The 23,681-nt window shown below is 41.3% G+C and overlaps 1 protein-coding gene across 1 annotated transcript; it reads left to right on the forward strand.

The window, feature by feature from the left end:
• The first annotated feature begins 1,309 nt into the window (after positions 1-1,309).
• Positions 1,310-23,157, forward strand: LOC139384542 (CD81 antigen-like). The gene is made up of 8 exons (XM_071129378.1): positions 1,310-1,595; positions 6,430-6,544; positions 19,448-19,545; positions 19,663-19,737; positions 19,994-20,113; positions 20,264-20,362; positions 20,469-20,552; positions 20,678-23,157. Exons 1-8 carry the CDS (start codon positions 1,530-1,532, stop codon positions 20,738-20,740), a joined length of 720 nt encoding a protein of 239 aa, XP_070985479.1. The 5' UTR covers positions 1,310-1,529; the 3' UTR covers positions 20,741-23,157.
• The last annotated feature ends 524 nt before the right edge of the window (positions 23,158-23,681 follow it).

Raw genomic sequence — 23,681 nt, forward strand, 5'->3', positions numbered from 1 at the left:
AAATGTGTGGAAATCTGTTCCCAAGTAAACCGACGCATAACAGAGAGACACGTGATTGTATACAAACAAATGTAAGCAAGGTTTGAAATGATTATGTTTTAGTCAAATATTATATATGTTTGAGCTTCTTGTGGTCAATTTGCAGTCTGCAAATTATGTTCCGTCCCCCCGAACAACCACTAAAAAAAAAAAAAAATCTAGTTGATGATCCCTGATCCCTGAATAGATTAGGCTAAAGAGATATTGTTACCGGCCATTAAAATGACTACTGATTGATGGAGCAGTCATTACCATATCCCCAGGACCATTAAGGACGCAACTATGACCCACAAACAGACAACTTGAAGAGTGTTGCATATAGTATGCCCAGCTATCCTCTTCATACATGATTCATGAAAGGTACAGTAAAAAATGGTAGAAAACATGAATCCATTCAAATGAAGATATAATACGGCGCTGACACCCAGTGGACACAAAACAGCACAATCTGGAAGATTCCCTGCTGTTCAATTGTCATTTCAATATACCGAAATAGTCATTTATAAATGACTATGAGCTAGTGTGACTGCCTTACTCTATCCCCAAATCTAAGCTTGTATTACTACATTACTTATAATCGTTGTTGTTATTGTGTCTTTATAACATACTGTATATTCAAATAGCTTGTGCCTATTGTATGCTGAAAGACTTCCATACTAGATCTGCACTCTATATCCTATATCTATTCGGTGGTGATATCTAGAGATGTGGTGTGACTGTGAGGTATAGCTTCCCAACGAATCACAATTGTTGAATTACCCTATTCTGGAAGACTTCCAACTTCAAATGGCTATTCAAATGTAAAGACTCTATTTGGGTCTTTGAATGAGCCATGAAAAATGCATGCACTACAAAGGTCTCAGTAATTGAGCTTCCACCTCCATCTCAGAGCTAACCTGTCCTGTCAGGATGTCAATAACAATATCACTCCATATGATACAGCTGCCTGTAGCCTCTCTATAGACCAAAGTGAATAGCTACACCTTACTAGCTAGCCTACTAACATGCAAAGTTGAGCACAACACAGACCCCAACAGTTTGATGCCATGCTACCTGGAGCCCCAGTCACAGATAAACTTATGGAAGAAAAAAGTCGACTCTATGCACACTCAGGGTCTTGTAATAGGCCTAACAATGATTGTGTAATATCGGCCCCACTCACCCACTGGCCCAATAGGTATAGCCTCCTAAACTGCCATGCCCTACTTTCTCTGTAGGTGGCACCGTTGTACAACCATATTGTTCGATTTGTGCAAGGAGAGAGGCTCATTAAAGAAACTGAGGCGGGGTCACGCGAAGGGATCTTGTTGGCAAGCAGTGTGAGTCTCTTCCTCCTCCACCTAGTTTTTAAGGGGCGGGGTGTTACTTGGGTGTTGCCCATTTGCGTCGACCTCGACAGTATCCATCGGATTATTTTCATTTTACAACCGCCTGGCCTTGTGTCTCTTGCCCGTTGCCTCACCACCGAAAGGGATCTGAGTACTTCAACCATGGGAGTCGAAGGCTGCACTAAATGTATCAAATACATGCTTTTCTTCTTCAACTTCATCTTCTGGGTGAGACTTTTTTCTTGTAATATAGAATTTTAACTGACCAAGCAATTGGTTGCTTGTCTATTGGGGCAGTAACCTCCCCCTCTTCCTGCTAAAAATAGTTTTATTAAAAATAGATTTATTTGGTCATTGTTGTTGTTGCCAAATAGGTATACGATCTGGGGAAAACCTCACCCAAATAGGCCTGCAGATGCCGATGTAGTGGTCTTATTTATAGTTGTTTTGTTTATTGTTTTATTTGTCTTATTTTTATTAAATTAAAAATAGAGGTTTGTTTTTAAATAGACCTAGACTCGTAGCCTATGCTGCCATATGGCGATATGAGGTGCGTTCTTATTTATTACGAATAGCTGTACAAGAGCAGCCATATTTTAGTGACCGCATCGGGAACAGACCGTCATGATATGCGAAGATTTGAAATGATGTTGCTGACTAAAGTAAAGAATTATATAAATAATAACCGAGTGCAGGATATGATTGACCGGAATATGACTGTGCAGGAACTAAGAACATAGTGTGTATTCCAGTACATAGATTGTGGTCCGTTTTCGACTACAAATCACATTTCAGTCATTGTTTAGATTGGAATACCTCGAAGTTGTCCCTCGGTAATCTCATACATACACCCATAATTTTCAGTGGTGTTTTTGCCTCCAATGAACATGATTCAATGATTCAATTCTGGAATTTATGTTAATAAAATAGGCCCGTTAATCATTGTGAAGTTGTGTAAATCCCCTGAAATGCCTTTGCCTCTGTGATTCATTGGGTACATGTTTTAATAATGGATGACTCATTGGGATGGAGGGAAACTTTGACTAAAAGACCACAAACATTTATGCAATCTTTTCAAAACCCAACAGATTGTCATTCCATCCTTTCATTAGTGGAAGTGAAATGTTCCTTGGTCTTTTTATGTCCCTGGCAAGCCAGCTAAGAACAAATCCTTATTTACAATGAAGGCCTACCAAAAGGCAAAACGACAGGAGCTGGGATTAAAAATAAATAAGATATAGGACAAAACACACATCATGACAAGAGAGACAACACTACATAAAGAGAGAACTAAGACAACAACCTAGTATGGCAGCAACACATGACAACACAGCGTGGTAGCAACACAACATGACAACAACATGGCAGCAGCACAACACAGGGTACAAACATTATTGGGCACAGACAACAGCACAAATGGCAAGAAGGTAGAGACAACAATACATCACTCAAAGCAGCCACAATTGTCAGTAAGAGTGTCCATGATTGAGTCTTTGAATGAAAATAAAACTGTCCAGTTTGAGTGTTTGTTGCAGCTCATTCCATATTCTTCTGTCTTGAGATGTATATTTTTATTTTAGGGATATGTTATTGATTGATGATTAGGCAGAAGTATTCTTAAGAGCGTGTATAGAACCACAACAACCAGAAGGACATGTATTGGTAGACCTCTGGGCTATTGTTGTAAGCACATCCCCTAGGCTACTTTAGGTGAGATTAGGTGAGGGCACTGAACTTGAGAAATCATTGACTGTGCCAAGACTTGTTCATGTTGGTTGTAATGTGGGAGTGAAATTCATTGTGAGCCTTGGCTCAGTCATGAAGAAGGTTGGAAAGGATTAATTATAGTAGGGACTGGGGTGTGGCATAGCAGTCATCTGTGGAGACTGAGATATACTCATTTTAAGATTCATGATTGCTTAAGTGGCTGCATGGATTGATGTGTCAGGGTCTTTTGCTTGCTCAGTGACCATATCCATTAGATGGGAAATGTATATCATCCATTCTCTTTTCTCTCAAGGATAATTCATCCAAACGCTGTCATTGTGAATTAAACTAAAAGCCTTCCCCCAAAAACGTTTGATTAAGGGTTGCTACCCATGCCATTTGGCATATGTTGAACAGGTGGCAAATCACTTCAAGAACAAGCTGGCAAAAAAAAGAAAGATCTGTCTAATTACCTTTAGTTTGAACACATCCTTTCACATGAAAACCTTTCAATCACTTTGTTCATTCCTGTGGATTGCCTTTTGAGCCGGGACACCAAGTCATTGAAATGTATCAAATACAATTCTGATTTAAACAATGTCAGTCAGTGTCCTCTTGTACACCCGCATTCGAAGGACAAGACTCATGGGCCTCTCAGAACATAAATCAGAGTTGAGTGGGAAGGGGCCGGTGGCTGACCCGTGGTTTACAGGATCTGCATTTGAGCCATTCCCATCAGCAGCACCAGTGTGCCAAGCATTTTACAACCCCCTGCATACAAGGCATGTGGCAGAAATAGCCCTCTCACTAGACTGCAGTAAAAAGAGCTGAGGTGCTAGGGAGGTATGGTGGTATGTTATCTGGTCCCAGACAGAGAGCAGCAAGGCATGTAGTTCTGTAGTATCAGGATACAGTTATAATACAGCAAAGGGGAAACACAGTGGGGTACTGGCACTGAGGTATACTATGTTGTGTTTGCCAGTCATAGTACAGGAAGAACATGTGCTGTACTTTCTCACACAGATAAGTGGCACATTTATCTCTCGAACTTGGTGAACATGCTGAAAATGCTCTTTCCCAGGCAAGAGTTGAGGGAAATGAGATAAGCAGTTCATGATGTGTACTTGAAGATAGTAGCTGTTTTGGAGTATTGTTATTTTCTTCTGTGAATTTAACATTTTAGCTAGCATGGAAATGACATGATTAAGTTCATTGGATTGGGTTAATATAATGATATGGTTGGTTGGTCTCCCTGAGATTTTCACAAGACTCACTTGCATGTCACTTGGTTGGCCTCATACCACTTTGATAATATAAATAATCATGGATTGGATTTGAATGCTCACACCTGTGTCATATCATTGTAATTACTATAGTAACAATATCGTATAAACTTTTTGTTACCTAATAATTATGTTAGTGGAATAGTGACTGTTGTGACTATCTTTTTTGTAGCCTATAAAGCCAACTCTACGTAGATCTGTGCTTGATCAGTACATGGATGGAATGAGGCAATTGAAAGAAGCACTGTACTTGGGATAGAACCATGAAATACTTTCCAAACTGTTTACCATCCTACAGTTGAATCTTGCCCCAAAAACCACACAGAGAATCAAACACAGTGGACTATAGGGCTTTTGTGTCCAGATAGAAAAAGGAGTCTGAAGTTCCCTTCTTCAATGAGACCCCCTGGTGTGGAAGCAAACAAATGACTGTGCACTGACACATGCTACCTCTGTTATTTTCCCCATGCAGCCACCTGTCTCTGCAGGTTGCTCTCAGGCCAGCATGTTGGAAAGGCAGGGGAAACCTGACTTATTGAGGAGGTGGAGGGAGGGAGGGCAGTCATACTGTGTCTACAGTAGACATCAGAGCAGCCCTTTGCCCATACTGGGAACAGCAACAGCTGACAGGGGTGAGGGAAGACACCCGAAAGAGGAGGGTGACAATAAGGCTGCAGAGAACTGGCATGCCTTCCCAGTCACTGGACTTCATTTCTGTCCACTATTCATATTTCTTTCCCTAGCAACACCTAAGGAATTTGAATTTAGCTTTATATTTTATGGAACCATTAGGCCTCAGTATAGAATTTGGAAATAAGTATGGACTCTTTCCATTTGTGAGAAGAAAAAAAGTTAATAACAAGTTTATATTAAACATTGTATGATACAGTACAGGATCATATTAATGTGATTTATGTGTGTATCGGGGTCTGTGTCTCTCAAGTACTAGATACAGTATATGCATGTCCAAATTACAGAAATCCCAAGAGAGACGACTGTTCAGATGTCTCTCTTGGCTGCTCCAGAATGCAACTGTTCAGGAGCCTCACCCTTTGGCAGGCTGCAGTGTTGATATTGTTGCCAGGCAGCAGCGAGCCTCAGCAGTGGAATGGACCTTGCTGAGGGAGATGTGGAGGAGAGAAGAGCAGAGAGGCTGGGTAGGGGAGGCTATTTTCAGGCAGAATTTCTGATAGTCTCCATGAATGAACTCAACCAGAGGGATCATGATTATTATACAGCTAACTTAGGTTAAGTCTTAACATATTCCTGCTGGGAAGATATGGGTTAGATATATTACATATATGAGCAGAGCCTCCTTTTTCCTCCACTTGTCTGGACAATCGTTAGTCAGAGTTGTGCTGCCTGTGTTTGTTGGGACTGCGGCAGAAGCAGTGCTGTGTAGATTAATTACCTAACACCAACGCTCCCCATCCTAATAGCAACCGTAAAGATCTGTCAACACCAATCCACTCTTGGCGAACCCCAGCTGCTATACTGCTGAATAGAATCAAAAATGTATGCTGAAATGTATGCAGATCCCCAGCTGCTATACTGCTGAATAGAATCAAACATGCATGCAGAAATGAATATTTGAATAAGGCCTCACTTTCCCCACTTCTTCTGTCCTCCAATGTTCAGCTCTGTCCAGTTTCTGGAGAGGCACTAGACAGGGGGCCAAGAAGTCCCCCATTCTTGGAGCCAAAATGGAGGCTATGGTAGAAAAGACTTCACTGTTCATCCAAATTCAGGGAGAAACCAGACACTGCTGAAATAGAAACCTGGGCTGTATAAAAGTTGTCAGTTTTGGTAAAGCATGGAGTCACAGGGATTCCACTATTGACTCCTACTTTGGCATCAAGATTAGCTAGAGACACTGTTGCTTTAGAGAAGAGGGTGGTGGAAGTGACGATGTTCAGTCTGCTAAGAACATAAACAACACTGAAGTTCTATTCGCTACACCTAACAAAATAAGACTTCCACGTGAATTTTGCAAGGTAAATTAATGTTGGTTCTTCTATGTGAGACAATGTGTCTAACTCTTTCAATTTTCCCATTCCCTCTCTTCTGTCCAGCTCGCAGGAGGTGTGGTCCTGGGCGTGGCTCTATGGCTTCGACATGACGGCCACACCAGCAGCCTGCTAGAGTTGAAGTTTGACGGCCAACAAGCACCAACCACCTTCTTAAACAGTAAGTACTTTAACAGTCTCCCTCCTTGTCTTCAGACTGTACTGTAACATGCATTTAACATGGTGAATATGTGTTAGAAACATTTTATCGATGTTCCATAAACGTGATGTTGTGAGCTGGGTTCTCTCTATTTGACATCTGGTCCATTGTGTAGTTGTACTCCCCTGGAGTGCTCAGGGACAAGGTCAAGCAGAACAAACAGTATCCCAATGCTCCACTGACCCCTCAGTGTCTTCTAAAATGGCAGATTCCACTTTTCTACTATTATGGCCAAAGTGATCAAACGTAGTTTCTCTAGGGTTACTTAAGTAGTTTAATTCAATTATTAAAAATAGGGATTCCTTTGATTTCTGTCAAAAGCAGGGGTGTGTGTTCATTTGGAAAAATGAATGCCATCAGTGATGAATTGTAAATTCCCTCAGTTAATCTTTTTATGGAGGGGTTTACAGAATGAAAAGTCCCCTGTGTTATCAGGAAGAATGTAGCCTATGTTGCTCACATGTTGAGAAAGAAACATGTTTCCCCAGAGAGCAGTGCAATGTTTATCCAATATCTTTTAGACAACTACAACCCACACATACTTCCAGTTTCAGAATAAAACCTGTGTATCTACCTAACATTTACAGGTATAGTACCCTAAGGTATTTTGGGAGTTTTGTTTAGTACAATACTGCGACAGTAGCATTGGGTTTATACATCACAATTCACTGAAAAGTATCTTTCTTGTGGCAGTCCACTATGTATGTATTCTGGACTGAGGTTGCCAGGGATTTTCCCATTGCACTAAAAAGGGAGAATACCGTCTGGTAATCATGTTATTCTTAGTTAGCAGCTGGGTGTTACGGGCTATGACCAAGCGTTCTATAGCTGAGGTCTTTATTTCTGTCTGACAGAGGTACTTGGTAACAACTGGACCAACAGCACCCTAAACAAGGGTCACAGCACTCTAACCCCAACTGTTCAAGTGTCACAACAGACCAGCTATATAAAACATTCTCCATCATCATCACATCCTGCAAGTTATACCCATGTAACAGTAGGGAGGAATTCAAGTAGAAGCAGCCATAGCAGTGTTTATGCAGTATTTCTGTTGAGAAACTGTTTCTGGGCGCACACACACATTTCTTATTCTAAAAACTGTAAACATAATTTTTATGTTGTCACTTTCCTAGTCTACATAAAGGCTTTGACATGTTTTCTTGTTTTGGAGGCTTGGACAATTCTCCAGAGAGGATCAACTGTCTGTTTTTCTGACCATGACAATGATTCCACACACCAAGTGGATCAGGTTTTCAGTTGCACTATTATGTCCACGTTGATATTCTCCCGTCTCACCCCCCACTACTCCTCGTCTCTCACTAGGCCTCTCTCTCTGGGTCCTCTTCCCTCCCTGTTCTTAAAGGGATCTTGGCATAATGCTGACCATGATTATATTTCCAACCTAATGGAAATCCCGTGGCAGCAGGAAAGGGAGTAAATAGCATCAGGAAATAGAGTAATTGATTGTTGTCATCACATCCTCTCTTTCCTAAGGTTACGACATTAAAATCAGTCAAAACACTTTTTTACGTAATTTTTGTGAATAAGACAATGATTAACACAGCCTTGTGTAGAGTTTGTGCATTTTTACACAAGGTTAATTGTTGTTTTATAAGAGACAAAAGCTCTCCATTTTATCACTGTGGTCATTCGCCTGTCATTATTAACCAGACATTATTAACATAGATATTAGCCTACTAACATCCATCTTACTCAAGTGATATCTAACTGTATAATGCATGACATTATAATCATCTACAAGATTGAAAATTCCCAGTCATTACAAGGCATAGCTTCAAATGTAAGACAAAAGTCTTTGAATGCGACTGTCTCAACAGTTAAGCGATTACGGCAAAGTGAAGACTCATTAAGATATCCGGAAATAGTCTGTTAGAGGGAGGCATTACCCCACTCACTTTGTGCATACATTTAATAGTGTTTATGATATTCTTCTTGTGGGAAGTGCAAGTGTGTGAAATGTTTTCAAGTAGTACAATATTGCTAGTGGAAGTGACACTAGTAGGTCGCTCATACGCATTATCAGCTTCCATTTTGTGTGTTCCGTTGTGGGTGTTTCACACAGTCCCAGAGACGGGATGTGTCCCAAATGGCACCATACTCTCTATAATATGTAGACTACTTTTGGTCAGGGCCCAACAGTAATGCAATTTGAAAGGAATAGGATGCCATTTGGGCCATGGCCTGTGAAGTTGTAATAAAAGGGAAGTTCCAGTGTAATGGCCTGGGCAGGCCTTGACCCATGACCTCATGGGGCTCCATGGACACAGCACCCGTTGTCCTTGCCCGGTGGGTTGCCATCGATGGCTGGGGACAGCTGAAGGAGCTGCTCAGCCATGATAACAATACCTGCAAGGGTGGGCAAACTTTTGGTCTCAAGGGCCACATCGGGATTTTGAAATTCAACAGAGGGCTGTACAGAATAAACATGTTTTTTAACGATTTCTTTGTCCAAATTAATTTGTGGGCCAGAAAGACGGCAGTTATTCAAAAATATATAGGCCCATTATAATTTATTTTAGAGGTCGACCGATTCTGATTTTTCAACGCCGATACCGATTCTTTAGAGGACAAGAAAAAAACGATACCGATTTATCAGAACATTTTTTTGTATTATTTTTATTTTATTATTATTATTATTGTTTTTATATTATTATTATTATTTTTAAATATATATATTTGTAATAATGACAATTACAACAATACTGAATGAACACTTTTATTTGTTACTTAATATAAATAAAATCAATTTAGTCTCAAATAAAAAATGAAACATGTTCAATTTGGTTTAAATAATGCAAAAAACAGTGTTGGAGAAGAAAGTAAAAGTGTAATATGTGCCATGTAAGAAAGCTAACGTTTAAGTTCCTTGCTCAGAACATGAGAACATATGAAAGCTGGTGGTTCCTTTTAACATTGAAAGCTGGTGGTTCCTTTTAACATGAGTCTTCAATATTCCCAGTTAAGATGTTTTAGGTTGTAGTTATTATAGGAATTATATGACTATTTCTCTCTCTACCATTTGTATTTAATTTACTTTTGACTATTGGATGTTCTTATAGGCACTATAGTATTGCCAGCCTAATCTCGGGAGTTGATAGGCTTGAAGTCACAAACAGTGCTGTGCTTCAAGCATTGCGAAGAGCTGCTGGCAAACGCAGGAAAGTGCTGTTTGAATGAATGCTTACGAGCCTCCTGCTGCCTACCACCGCTCAGACAGACTGCTCTATCAAATATCAATAATAAACACTGAAATACGAGCCTTAAGTCATTATGGTCAAATCTGGAAACTATCATTTCGAAAACAAAACGTTTATTCTTTCAGTGAAATACAGAGCCTTTCCGTATTTTATCGAACGGTGACATCCCTAAGTCTAAATATTGCTGTTACATTGCACAACCTTCAATGTAATTTCATAATTATGTCAAATTCTGGCAAATGAATTAGTCTTTGTTAGGAAGAATGGTCTTCACACAGTTCGCAACGAGCCAGGCGGCCCAAACTGCTGCATATACCCTGACTCTGCTTGCACTGAACGCAAGAGGAGTGACACAATTTCCCCAGTTAATATTGCCTGCTAACATTAATTTATTTTAACTACATATGCAGGTTTAAAAACATATATATACTTGTGTATTGATTTTAAGAAAGGTATAGATGTTTATGGTTAGGTACATTGGTGCAACGACAGTGCTTTTTTCGTGAATGCGTTGTTAAATCATCACCCACCCGTTTGGTGAAGTTGAAGTAGGCTGTGATTCGATGATAAATTAACAGGCATCGCATTGATCATATGCAACGCAGGACAAGCTAGATAAACTAGTAATATCATCAACCATGTGTCGTTAACTAGTGATTATGTTAAGATTTATTGTTTTTTATAAGATAAGTTTAATGCTAGCTAGCAACTTAACTTGGCTTCTTGCTGCACTCGCGGAACAGGTGGTCAGCCTGCCACACAGTCTCCTCGTGGAGTGCAATGTAATCGGCCATAATCGGCATCCAAAAATGCAGATTACTGATTGTTATGAAAACTTGAAATCGACCCTAATTAATCGGTCAACCTCTAATTTCTATCTAGTTTTAGACATCCAACAGTGGCCTGATTGAATGGGCTGTAGTTTGTCCACCTCTGTGCAAGGGGATATCATAAGGCTATTGATCTGCTTTGTGGGAGTAGCAGTAGGAAGTACTGCAGCCTTGCTACTGTACAACTGCATCTTGATATTGGATGTATATTGTAGAAATGTTATACATGGGGAAAATAAGCAAATAAGGACTCAATTTCATCGTGCTTGTCGTAGCTTGAAAGATGGTGATATTGTATTGATGTTGATTCATTGGAACTTTTTGAAATAGTAGCTCTGTGTTCTGAAAGCAACTTGCCCAGCTAGTGATTGGGAAAGTTACGGGAGTTGTACTTGCCTTTTGCTCCAGTGAAGTCTGTTAGTGAGAACAGATCCAGTGTATTATGTTTGCTAGTTTGAACAATTCTGGTCCAAAGTGTAAATGTTTTATGAGACAAAGTCTGGTTATGTTCAGATGGAACTAGGCGCCTCACCACAACACACATTGTATTGCAGAGAGCAAGAACCTATGTGGCGAGCACATGAGGTTAGAGACACCCAACCAAACAGGAAAATACAAACATAGACATTTCCTTTGACCTATAACCACATTACCAACATGACCTTACATTACGCATCAACCCATATTGAGGGACATAGAAGGAGAGCAGATCTCAAATTAAAATAAGTGTGAATACATTTTACATGAACTACAACCAATAAAACCACCAATTTTGTTAGGACTTGGGTGGTACTCAGGTTCCTCTCGTGCCTTGTGAGATTGGACAGAGGAGAGAGGTAAGAGGGTAATTCTACTGGTCCATTAAACACTCAGTGGAAGTAAACACACGGTACTATGTCCACTTTTCTGTTGATAGATTCCAGTAAAGAGTCAGAAGATGCCAGAAGATGCTTATTGGCACCACCCCTGCCCCAGGAGTCTAAATTTGCACTCTCACTCATACTTCTCCCTACCACTTCCTCTGGATAATGTCCTTTAGGTAGAGATATTATAGAACATTAAATGAGCCTCAATGGTTAATGTAATACTGAGCTGCTTCCAGAGTCTGGACTCGGCATGTCTTAAAAAGCTGATATTCCACTATATGACCCCCAGATGCACTCCTCTGTCATGTTCAGTTCTAGTGTAGCATCACTCACACGTCACTGTCAGATACTGTGTAGTTGGCCGTAGTTATGTGACTAGGTTGAGGACCCTGAGGAAGGTACAGTGATGCCGAAACGTTCCCATTCAATTACTGGGAGTTTATACATGGAGTGTGCGACGTTCTTTATTTTGATAGTTTCTAGTTTATTCGCCTTTAGTCAGCACCGCCAGACAAACTCATTTTTCTGGGTGTGCGCCAGCTCATGTTTTTTAATCTAGGTTGAGGTTACTAACATCAGCGAGGGATTTGTCCTGCTTCTCGAGGGGCCAAACTTGTTTGCCCTTTTGTTTACAACACAAATTCCTTCCTTGTGCGGTCAACTTCCTTCATAAACGTCCTCTCTCTCCCCTAAACTTTCACTAGCTGCAACATTCAAAATCTGCATTCAGTGTTGGCCTCATAAATCACCTTCCTTGTTATCAATCATTAATTTTATCATTCATGAATGCAGGTCAGAAGGGTAAACAGATATCACGTTAAGAAAGTAGGTAAAATGGAGGGGGAAGTGAACTTGCAGTAGAAGAAACTACCGCCATTTAGCCTTGATTCGGATGAAGACGCAAATGTAATAAACAGTAGCCAACTGGAGCACAGTCCATCCTCAGGGGATTTCCAATGATGTTATGGACGTTTTCAGGGCATTCATTTTCAAATGTATTCTTTAAAGTTGGTTAAGAGAAACCAAGAGACTGTGGTTGTTTTTCAGCAACTGTCCTTCAACAATTTACTCGCTTGTTTAAAAATAATCACAGCCTGCCCATTACATAAAGTATTTTTCTCTCCAGAGCATGGTCCTTGTTGCTTTTTTTTCTAAACGAAAGGAAAAAATTCCTCACCAGTCTCCCCCTCTCCTCCCTCATACTTCCCCACCCTCTTTCCCCTTTTTGCCTGTTACTTTCCACTGAAGTTCAACTTTGTCCCCATCTGTTTGTGTTTAACGTCTGTGTTACACTCTCCCTCCTCCTCTTTAGCTCTGTCTACCTCTCTCTGTCCTCTCTTTTATCTTCCTCCTTCCTTTGATTTTGTCACTCCTCCATCCACCTCTCTATCCTTATCTCAATCCTCTTGTTTTTCTCTTGCTCTGTCCATCTCTCTCTCTTGCTCTGGTATCCTCCTCCTCTCTCCTTTCTCTCTTCTCTTTTCCATTTATTCCCTCATGCCTATACCTTCTCCTCATGTGATAGGCTCCACACAGCACATCTCTCTCTCCTGGCCCATAGACTAGGTACTCTAGCACCGTGGTGGGGAGAGCTTGATGTCATAGACTAGGTACTCTAGCACTGTGGTGGGGAGAGCTTGATGTCATAGACTGGGCACTCTAGCACCGTGGTGTGGAGAACTTGATGTCATAGACTAGGTACTCTAGCACCGTGGTGTGGAGAGCCTGATGTCATAGACTGCACTGGTACCAGAGCTGGTGTTGGGCCTTATGTCTCCTCTCACTCAAGGGTCTTTCCCCCCCCCCTGGCTCTGAACCAGCTGCCTGCCCCGGGAGTTAATGAGACTAACAGCTGCATTACAATTCACTGACGTGCACATACGCACGCACATGGACACACACAAGCACATACACACTTTTTCTGGATAATAATGTACTATCCAGTACCACAGTGCTGTATCAGTTTTCATGCGCACAGCCTCTACATGTTTTTCCATAGCCAAAGACACATTCAAATAGTGGCATAAGCAGTGGCATTTCGGTTTGTTCAAGGTAGCGGAACAGTACAGTAATTCATGTCACACCCGTACCTATTAAGTTTAGAATGTAGTCTATGGTATATTGAATTCAATTTAGTGTACATTGGAATCTAACTCTAAGTTTAGTGTTTATTACACGCAAAGAAAGTGTATCCTCCAGAGAGGCCGATAATAGTTTAAATAAAACAAGAACTGAAACACAATGAGGTAAGGAGTCCTCCTTTTTCTAGATGATCTGGGGGTGGTCAGCACTTCTCCCTGTTTCTCATATCATTTCCGTACAAGTAATGACTGGTGATGACTCAGTGGAAATCCATTGTACTGTATATCCTTGGTCACGCACCCAAGAACAATGTATGTGCTTCAAATAAACATAAGATCCATTTGAAGCAACTTGTATTCTCTATCTTTACCTGAAGGACTTAACACATACAGTACTTGACAAAGTGCCGTTTTCATAATATTCTTCCATGTCTATGGTAATCAAACTTCCCTAAAGAGGTCAAATGATATGTACAAAAGGTGAAGACTGAATAGTATCCTTAGAATGGGGTCCCTGGTTTCTTCAGGGCACTACACTCTTAGAAAAAAGGTTCCAAAATGATTCTTCGGCTATCCCCATAGAATAACCATTTTTGGGTCCAGGTAGAACACATTTTGGTTCCAGGTAGAACCCTTTTTGGTCCAGGTAAAACCCTTTTGGGTTCCATGTAGAACCCTCTGTGGAAAAGGATCTACATAGAACCCAAAAGGGTTCTACCTGGAATAAAATAGGGTTCTTCAAAGGATTCCCCTATGGGGACAGCCAAAGACCCCTTTTAGGTTCTAGATAGCACCTTTTTGTCTAAGAGTGTAGGTCACCATTCATCCACTGTGAGTGAGGTCAGAGTAGAAGGTCACATCAGGGGCTCTGATGTTTGGAACCTCCGGATTAATCAACCAGCAGAAATACTGTTTACCTCAGACCAAAGCCCACATTATTTCACTATATTTGTGTTATTGCACACATTATTTGTGTTCTAACATTACTTTTTTGGTAATAATAAAAAACATCTAGTTTGGTTGAAATATCCTTTTCTACCCAATGGAAAGACTGTGTAGGCTCTGTTCACTCTTCCCTCAAATCTAGTGGTATCCAACGATGTCTTATGGTAGCAACCATGTTCTCACTAGTACACGAGTGGGTAGGACGGATGATTCAAACGTTGGTCATAAGAAATCTAGACAGCTACCGTGTGTCATCAATGCCACCGCTTCCCACAGGGAAAATGTTGTTTTTGCTGCTCACCACAGGAAGCACCTGGGTCACAAAGACAAAAATGTTGATATTCCTCTGTTGCTTTTCGGATTAACTGACTGAGACCTCCAGACTAGTCTGCTGTTTTAGCCAACCAGTTGACTCTCGGGGCAACATTTTTTTTGCATACAGATGAAAACTAATTTGAAAGGAAATAAATTGTTGATCACACATAGATTGGTCAAATGCATGAATGGATGGATATAGCTCAAACAAGTGGTAAGGAAGGAAGAAAGAAAGAGCGCGAGAGACGCGTGTGATACTGTATCGACCCACTGCTAAACATGCCGGTCACGCCCCTGTTTTGTTCTGATGATGTCATGGTAAGGGATGGCTGAGCAGCGCTCGTAAAAAATCTCCCCATCCATGATTCAATTCCCCCTGCCGCACAGCCACAATCAAGGAAATAGAAGGAGCACTTGGTCAGCCTCCAAGCCATCGATTTTTAAATGAGCCAGGCGAGCAGGCAGGAGAGAGGCGCTGTCCTGGCCGTCTGTGTCCCTTCACTGGAATATGAGGGGATGGGAGAGGACGAGAATCCAATAAGCTTTGCGATTACAATATGTAGGACAAAAAAAACATTAACCCAAATCGTGACCAGGCCCCTCCTTGTATCTATCAAGGACAGAGTAGAGGGATGGGATAGCAGTGTAGTCTGTGGTGTGTGTGGTTGGAGGTCTTAAGGATGATGGATGGGGAGAGGGAGAGATCATAGGAGACATACAGTGGCATACAGTACCCCTACTTAAAGCCCTGTATAGTGTTTCAAGCAAGACAAAGGTTGTGTTTTTCCCCAAGTTGGTTTATAAAAATTGGTACCGTAATACTTTGCATAAAGGTCCCATGAACTGAGAGATATCTGAGAGATATAGAGAAAGGTTGCAGAAAGAGAAAGGGGACAAGAAAGAGAAGAGGCCTATAGACTAAAGCAGGGGTGTCAAAGTCAAATGGACGGAGGGCCAAATAAAAAAATCAGCTACAAGACGAGGGCCGGACTGTTCGAATGTTCATTGAAAAATTTTTAAATGACGCATATAGTCTAGTGAACCTAATTGAACCTACTGAAAACCTAACAAATATATTACAATATGATCAGATAAATAAAGCAATATTTTCTTATGGCTCTGTCAGTAATCTTTAATTTTCAACAGACACAAAAGACAAATTTCCTTTATATAAATATCCCCATAACATGAACATTAAATGAAAGAAACCGGTATTCAAGGCACCATCAGTAGACTATATTTTCTATTTTAGCAAAAGTGGGCTAAATTTACTTCAAAGAAAAAACAATAATAGCAATTTTCTATCATCCACTCAACTGAAATATTTTTAAAATATAATTGGATTGAAATACAAAAAAATAAAGTGCAAAAATCTATTAATCAAAAACAACACTTTGTTTAAGGAGAAGTAACATGCAGTGAAAACAAATATTAAATTTTAACTTTTAAACTTGAACTGAGTAAAAACTCTAAATATGTGATTGCACAGTAATGTTCACTTGTTTGAGGTTGAGGGTGATACTTGGTGGTGTCCCATCTTTTCCACAAGTTCATCAATGTTCGGGGTAAGGCTCTGAGCTGAAGAAATCCTCAGAATTGAGTGGAGGTGTTCAGCAGTAAGTCGACTTCTGTGTGATGTTTTGTTCAGGTTCATCAAAGAAAACAGTTGTTCACACAGGTATGTGCTGCCAAACATAGACAACGTTTGAGCAGCCTGGATGCGCAGCTGGGGCATTGTGCCGGGGAGGAAACGGGCGAACTCCGCAGCACCCACTGCCGCATATTTTGCCCTCAGTGCATCATTGCATTGGAGGTCAATCAACTCCATTTGGAGGTTTGGTGGTGAGCTTTCCACGTCAACAGCAAATGGGTTACCGAGCAGTTCCAACCTGCTTTTTTGTGCTTCAAAGTCAGCAAATCGGCGTCGAAAGTCAGCGGCAAGCATACCTATTTTATCAGCCAACTGTGTGCTCGGGAACGCACTGGTAGAGAGCTTCTCTTTCATGGTCTGGCAGCTGGGAAAGTGGCTCAAATTTTCTTTCCGCATCTGCGTCTCCCACAGAGTCAGTTTGGTTTTAAATGCCTTCACTGTACTGTACATATCAGAGATGACACGATCCCGACCCTGCAGCTGCAAGTTTATTGCATTCAGATGACTCGTAATGTCACACAGAAAAGCCATTTCACACAGAAACATTTCGTCTCGGAGTTGTGTTGTGTCTTTCCCTTTGCTGTCCAAGAACAGACAAATCTCCTCACGAAGCTCGAAACATCTTTGAAGCACCTTTCCCTGGCTTAGCCATCGCACCTCTGTGTGATAAGGCAAATCACCATGCTCCGTTTCTAACTCCGTCAGAAATGCCTTGAACTGGCGGTGATTCAAACCTTTGGCTCTGATAAAGTTAACTGTGCGCGTGATGATGCTCATTACATGCTCCATTTTCAAGGCTTTACCGCACAACGCTTCCTGGTGTATGATACAATGATAAGCTGTCAGCTCACCTGTCGCGTTTTCCTCTTGCATCTTTTCCCGTATCTTCGCCACCAGTCCGCTCCTGTGTCCACACATCGCAGGTGCTCCGTCGGTTGTCAAACCCACGAGTTTTTCCCAAGGCAGCTCCATCTCATTTACACATCTTGACACCTCTTCATACAAATCATGCCCCGTAGTTGTGCCATGCATAGGACGTAAAGCCAAAAACTCCTCTGTCACGCTTAGGTTGGAGTCCACTCCGCGGATGAAAATTGACAACTGGGCAATGTCAGAAATGTCGGTGCTCTCATCCACAGCCAAGGAATATGCAATAAAATCTTTTCCCTTTTTCACAAGCTGCTCTTTTAGATTGATGGACAACTGGTCTACTCTCTCGGCAATGGTGTTTCTGCTCAGACTCACATTTAAAAAGAGTTGCCTTTTTTCTGGGCAAACTTCGTCACAAACTTTAATCATGCAGTTTTTGATGAAATCCCCCTCCGTAAATGGCCGGGCTGATTTAGCGATCTCTTCTGCCAAAATAAAACTGGCCTTGACAGCAGCCTGGCCTTGTGATTTGGCTTTTTTGAACAGAGCCTGTCGAGATTTGAGGCCTCGTTTTAATTCCTCTGCCTTTTGTAGCCTTTGTTCCATGTCCATATTCTTGTTTTTGTCCGCGTGTTTCGTTTCATAATGTCGTCTCAGATTATACTCTTTCAGTACCGCCACACTTTCTCCACACAGAAGACACACAGGTTTTCCAGCTACCTTCGTGAACATATACTCCGACTCCCACCTTGTTTGAAACCCCCGGTTCTCAGTATCCACCTTCCGTTTTGCCATTTTTGATGGGTATCTGAAAGTTAATTTTACTGTGATGCTGACGACTGCTGTGCCAATAAATATTGAAATGAAGCAGCCTACTGCTCGGTGCGTCACCTTTGCATTGTGGGAAATGTAGTATTGGTGCGTGTAAAAGATCTGCGGGCTGCCGGCTTGCTGCGGGCCGGTTCTAATAATAAATCAAGATCATCCCAGGGGCCGTAAAAAACCTTCTTGCGGGCCGGATGTGGCCCGCGGGCCTTGACTCTGACATATGTGGACTAAAGCATAAAGAAAGATCTTTCTTGAGCTAAAAAGTGGCATATTGTCTGTGGTTAGTGAGTCATTTCTACCCCGGGCTGCATTCACTGTTCAGCCAATAAAAGGGTGCCACACAGATTCACCACACAGCTCACCTCACACCAACCCTATCTTCTCGGAACTACTGTCCCCGCAAAACCTTAGGGCTATCGTCACGGAAACAGCAGTGAACAATAATGTTACGTTCCTTGGGAAGCGGTGGCTCAGCAACTGTTGCTCTGGACCACATGCTAAAGTCTGAGGTCACAGGAAGAAAGGGAAAGAAAGAAGGATGGTGGGTCAGAACAAAAGATAATTAACCAATCAGCATTCAGGATTGGACCCACCTGTTGAAAATATCACCTAAACCCCCTGATTGACATTCAGTGTGAGACCATAGGCATTATATGGTCTTATGCATAGTTGGACTATTTCTAAGCGCATTGTTTATGATTGAATTTATGGGTGAAATCAGTCCAGCACACCAAGGTCAGCAGAGCTACCATGGGTTTCCATGGTTACCATGCTAGCCCTGTGTGAGAATCTGATGGATGAAAACAAGGCATGATGGGAGGGGCTAATGAAATCTGACCACACCAAGGAGCTGTAAAAACAAAACATTGCACAGCCTGGCGAGAGACGACTTTGATATATTATAAACCTTTCAACTGAAAACAAAATATCCTTCCCCACTCCTGCATTCTCTTCAATTCTTATGCCAAATGTTCTTCATAAGAACAACATTTATCTACAATGTTTGGATGCATCTTGACATGAGACATGAATGCTTATTGCATTGGATTGAGAGCCAAGCACATTGTGTAAATATAACTGCAAAGATCCCATATTTAGGCAGAATTAAAACATGCTAAACCAAATAAATAACACCAACTCATGCCACCTGGTGGTTGTTAAGATGACTGCACTCATCATAAGGTAGTAGACACACTAGCAATGTTCTGCAGAATATTGACTAAGTTGTCTTTGTTTATTCTCTCTCCATCTCTATTTTAGGTGTTCACATCCTGATTGCTGTTGGCGCAGTGATGATGGTTGTCGGGTTCCTCGGCTGCTATGGTGCCATTCAGGAGTCTCAGTGTCTTCTTGGAACAGTGAGTCATACAGACAGAACACAATGCAGCAAAGAGTCACTTGTATGTGGTCTAGCCAGCCCATTCCCCGCTATCCCCTAAATTGTCCACTGAATGAATTACTTTGTTTTCCTCCAGTTCTTTGCCTGCTTGGTGATCCTGTTCGCTTGTGAGGTGGCAGCTGGAATCTTTGGATTCATGCACAAAGATTCGGTGAGGAAACATACTAACTCTGATCTTACACACACAGAAACACATTGCACACATACACAAAAACAAAATGTATGTTGAAACACACAGTGTATTATACAGTACTACATGATAGAGTTAAACTCCATTTGATAATGTCATAGTGTGGCATTAATGTGATCATGAGTAACTGAGGGCGGAATAACTACATTCAGTTATTCCTTAAGAGTTCCATATCTGTCATAACCTGACCAGACACATCCTGTCCTTTTGGTTGTAGATTTCCAAAGAGCTGATTACCTTCTATGACAATGTGTACGAGAACTCTGTTACAACCACTTTAACAGACCAGGACAAGAAACAGGCTGCAGCTGCTGTGCTGAAGGTCTTCCATAAGACGGTAAGTCAAGCTCATACTTAAACAAAAAGCATAACTGTCCAAAACTCTCTTGTAGGCTGATTTCAAACACAGCAAAGTGAATTTCATATCAACATCCAGACACACATCTCACTAATACAACTCCACTAACACATGCCTTTTTTATTTTAGTTGGAATGCTGTGGTAGGGGCGTCAGCAACCCGTTCACTACATTAATCACCCAAGGTTTAACGGACATCTGCCCCAAGTCAGTCTCCGCTTCTACTACAGTAAGTACTCTTATGGCCAACTATGAGGACAATACAGAATGTTGGTTATATAGTACATAAACCACAAAGTACAATTTCGACTCAAATGTGTTTTTTTGTTTGACAGGACTGTCACGGAAAAATCACTGCGCTCTTTACCGAGAAGGTTTACCTGATTGGCATCACTGCCCTGATAATTGCTATTATTATGGTGAGTATCATGAAAGAGAGTATGTAGCTTGTGTGGAAGTGTAGCTCATACAAGATAAAGGATCCTTGGTCTCTCTATGAAGAAATCCATAATGCCCCTCTCGTTTCTTTGTTCTCTCCTGTCAGATCTTTGAGATGACATTTAGTATGGTCCTGTGCTGTGGGATCCGCAACAGCCCGGTGTACTAAAGTCCAGGGGGAAGAAGCAAGGGCTAGTGACCTCTGGAGATACTAGCCAATGACTGAAGGAAAATATTTATCTTCCTTTTTTGTTTTTATAGCCTGTCACTTCCTCAAATAGTTGCTTGCTAACTTTGTCAGTTGTACAAGATCAAAAATGCATCTTCTCACACAGTTTTTGATAATACAGTACCAACTATTCTTGTCAGGCACAGATAGCTGTTCAATATTTTGACTAATGTTAGTCCGTACAAAATGTTGAGGTTTACATTGGCATGGCTTTTAAACACACACACAAATACAGATCCTGGAATTCTCGTGTTAATTGTGAAGTATTGCCATATGTTATGCTGGAGTCCAAAACATTGTATTCTGTTGGTTTATCAATCTATTTTCAAATGTATATGTATAAACTGTATATATTTGCAGTGCTTTATGACTGTCAAGCATGGGTAATGTATTGAATCCCTTCTATCACAAGTTTCTGCACTCACTGCTTGTCTGCCTGAGTTTTCTCCATAGAGAACAACCACTAACAGTGAATGGATACTATTGATTTGTCTGTCCCATCTAAAACCAAGATAATAGAAGTGATAGTTTGTCCTGTGCTTTTATAACACCTACCAAGCCATAAAGAGACCCCATGCCTCCAAGCCTTATGAGTGGAATAACCCATCCTCCCCAACAACACCTTGTTCCTGTTAAACTACATTGAATGTCCTATCCTTAACCTATTGCTGTGTACTGTGCATACCTACAGAAACCTCACCTCTTGGGGTCCTAAGCTGGCACAGCGGTAAAACGCACTGCACCGCAGTGCTGAGGCACCACTACAGCATGGGGTTTGATCCAAGACTGTCACAACCGGCAGTGACCGGGATCCCCATAGGACGGCGCACAATTGGCCCAGTGCCGTCCGGGGTAGGGGAAGGTTTGGCTGGTGGGGCTTTCTTTGGCTCATCTTGCTATAATGACTCGCTGTGACTGGTCTGGACGCCTGCAAGCTGACTCCAGTCATCAGTCAAATGGCGTTTCCTCCGACACATTGGTGCGGCTGACATCCGGGTTAAGAGAGCAGTATGATAAGAAGTAGGCAGCCAGATGGGTCATGTTTTGGAGGACACATGACTCAACCTTCGCCTCTCCTAAGACTGTTGCAGAGATGAGCCAAAGGACCTAATACGGGGTAAAAAAATACGCTTGTGGCCATACCACCCTGAACACGTCTGTTCACGGTCGGGCCTGGTTAGTACTGGGACGGGAGACCGCCTGGGAATACCAGGTGCCATAAACGCAAAAAAAAAACGTCACCTCTTCAGACGTTCAGACGAATCTATTTTATTTTCAAATATATTTTTTTTACCCCTGCTTGTTATACTCTGACAGTCAAACATCTTATTATGCTGGGACTTGCCAGACAGTGTTGTATCTGTGCTGTATGAAGATACTGTATAATACCACTGACCATGCAGTTGTGAGAGGTTGTGTTTGTGTGTCAGGAAGTCCAATACTGGCCATGTCAACAAGTCAAGTCCACAACCAACCAACCACTAGGGGGCAGACCTGTTGTGATGCTTCATGGTATTCCATGGATATGGTTCCAAAGCCAGGGGGAGCGCTTGTCATACGTTCTTTCTCCACTCTGACTAGGGTTGCATGCTCAACTGCAAAGCACTTCTCGGCTGGTTCCATTTCGATCTTCAGCTTCCCTTCAGCGTTTACAGATTTTAAACTGAACCATTAGAGGGCGAGGTGGAGCTATCACCCTATTATCTACACCCATCCAGTCCTTTCAGATCTGTTAACACAAAAGGGGTATGGGCTAGGGACTGAAGTGGAACCAGGCCCTTAACATTCACCTATATACACACATAAGCACTTAAACACTCACACATACTCACTCCATCATCATTTGTGTAGTCCTACATAATAGACTGTATGGCTTTCTAAGCCAACCAAAACCTAGTCTTGTTAACACAATGCCTATGCTGATATATGGTTAAGTGTCTTGTAACATGTACAGCTATATATTATTGTACTAATGACCATGTAAAGACAATGTAGCTATGCCTTTCATATGATATTGTGATATTTTGTCTGGTACGTTGTCAAAAGAAAAATGGGTGTCGGCTTCAGTGGCAGTGTGCAGGACTGAGAAATCAGTTGAGTTACTAAAGGTTGGGAAGATTAGCAACATGGCTGTATATGCTGTACAACACAAAAGTGAAGAACAATGCCAGTAAAAGCGTGTCTCTCTTTAGTATCTATGTCACTGCCCTACTGTAAAAACACTATACACAATGTAGTGACTGAGACGCAATAGCCCACTGCTGCCCAAATCTGTGCCCTTTCTCTCCTGTTTTAGATTTTGATTTGGTTTTGTTGCCCAAGTATTAAGGGATTAAATGTATTTTACAAATAATAAAGGAATAACCTGTCTTTTTCACATCTTATATAGTACATGAGTTGATGTTAAAATCCTTTACATAACCTTGACAGGTAGGCCCTATGTGGCAGTGTTTTCTATTCTAGGCTAGAGAGGAAGTTTTAAACCAGGGTTTTCTTTCTTCACCCTAATTTCATACAAATATTTTTCCCATATTACAAAGTTGCCTAATTATATGGATATAGAGAAAAAGATCTATGGATTCAAAAGTCAGCACCATTGGTCGTAATTTGTATTTGGTCAGCAGGTTTAGACAGGAAATCAATATATGATCAAACTCTGTAAGGAGAAAATAATGAATGCAACATGAACAAAAATATAATACATATAAATATGTAAAATATCCCAGAAATTTTCTATATATTGTTTTGCACACATTTGTTTACATCCCTATAGTGAGCATTTCTCCTTTGCCAAGATAATACATCCTCCTGTCAGGTGTGGCATGTCAAGAAGCTGATTGAACAGCATGACCATTACATGGGTGCACCTTGTGATGGGGAC

Source organism: Oncorhynchus clarkii, chromosome 26, assembly GCF_045791955.1.
Source record: "Oncorhynchus clarkii lewisi isolate Uvic-CL-2024 chromosome 26, UVic_Ocla_1.0, whole genome shotgun sequence".
NCBI classification, from domain to species: Eukaryota; Metazoa; Chordata; class Actinopteri; order Salmoniformes; family Salmonidae; genus Oncorhynchus; species Oncorhynchus clarkii.

What these genes read in the sequence shown, in the direction of transcription:
- LOC139384542 (XM_071129378.1), top strand. Translation starts at nt 1,530, where the DNA reads ATGGGAGTCGAAGGCTGCACTAAATGTATCAAATACATGCTTTTCTTC. An exon ending in TGAAGGTCTTCCATAAGACG is followed by an intron (nt 20,114 to 20,263) that starts GTAAGTCAAGCT and finishes TTTTTATTTTAG; the next exon opens with TTGGAATGCTGTGGTAGGGG. An exon ending in CAGTCTCCGCTTCTACTACA is followed by an intron (nt 20,363 to 20,468) that starts GTAAGTACTCTT and finishes TTTGTTTGACAG; the next exon opens with GACTGTCACGGAAAAATCAC.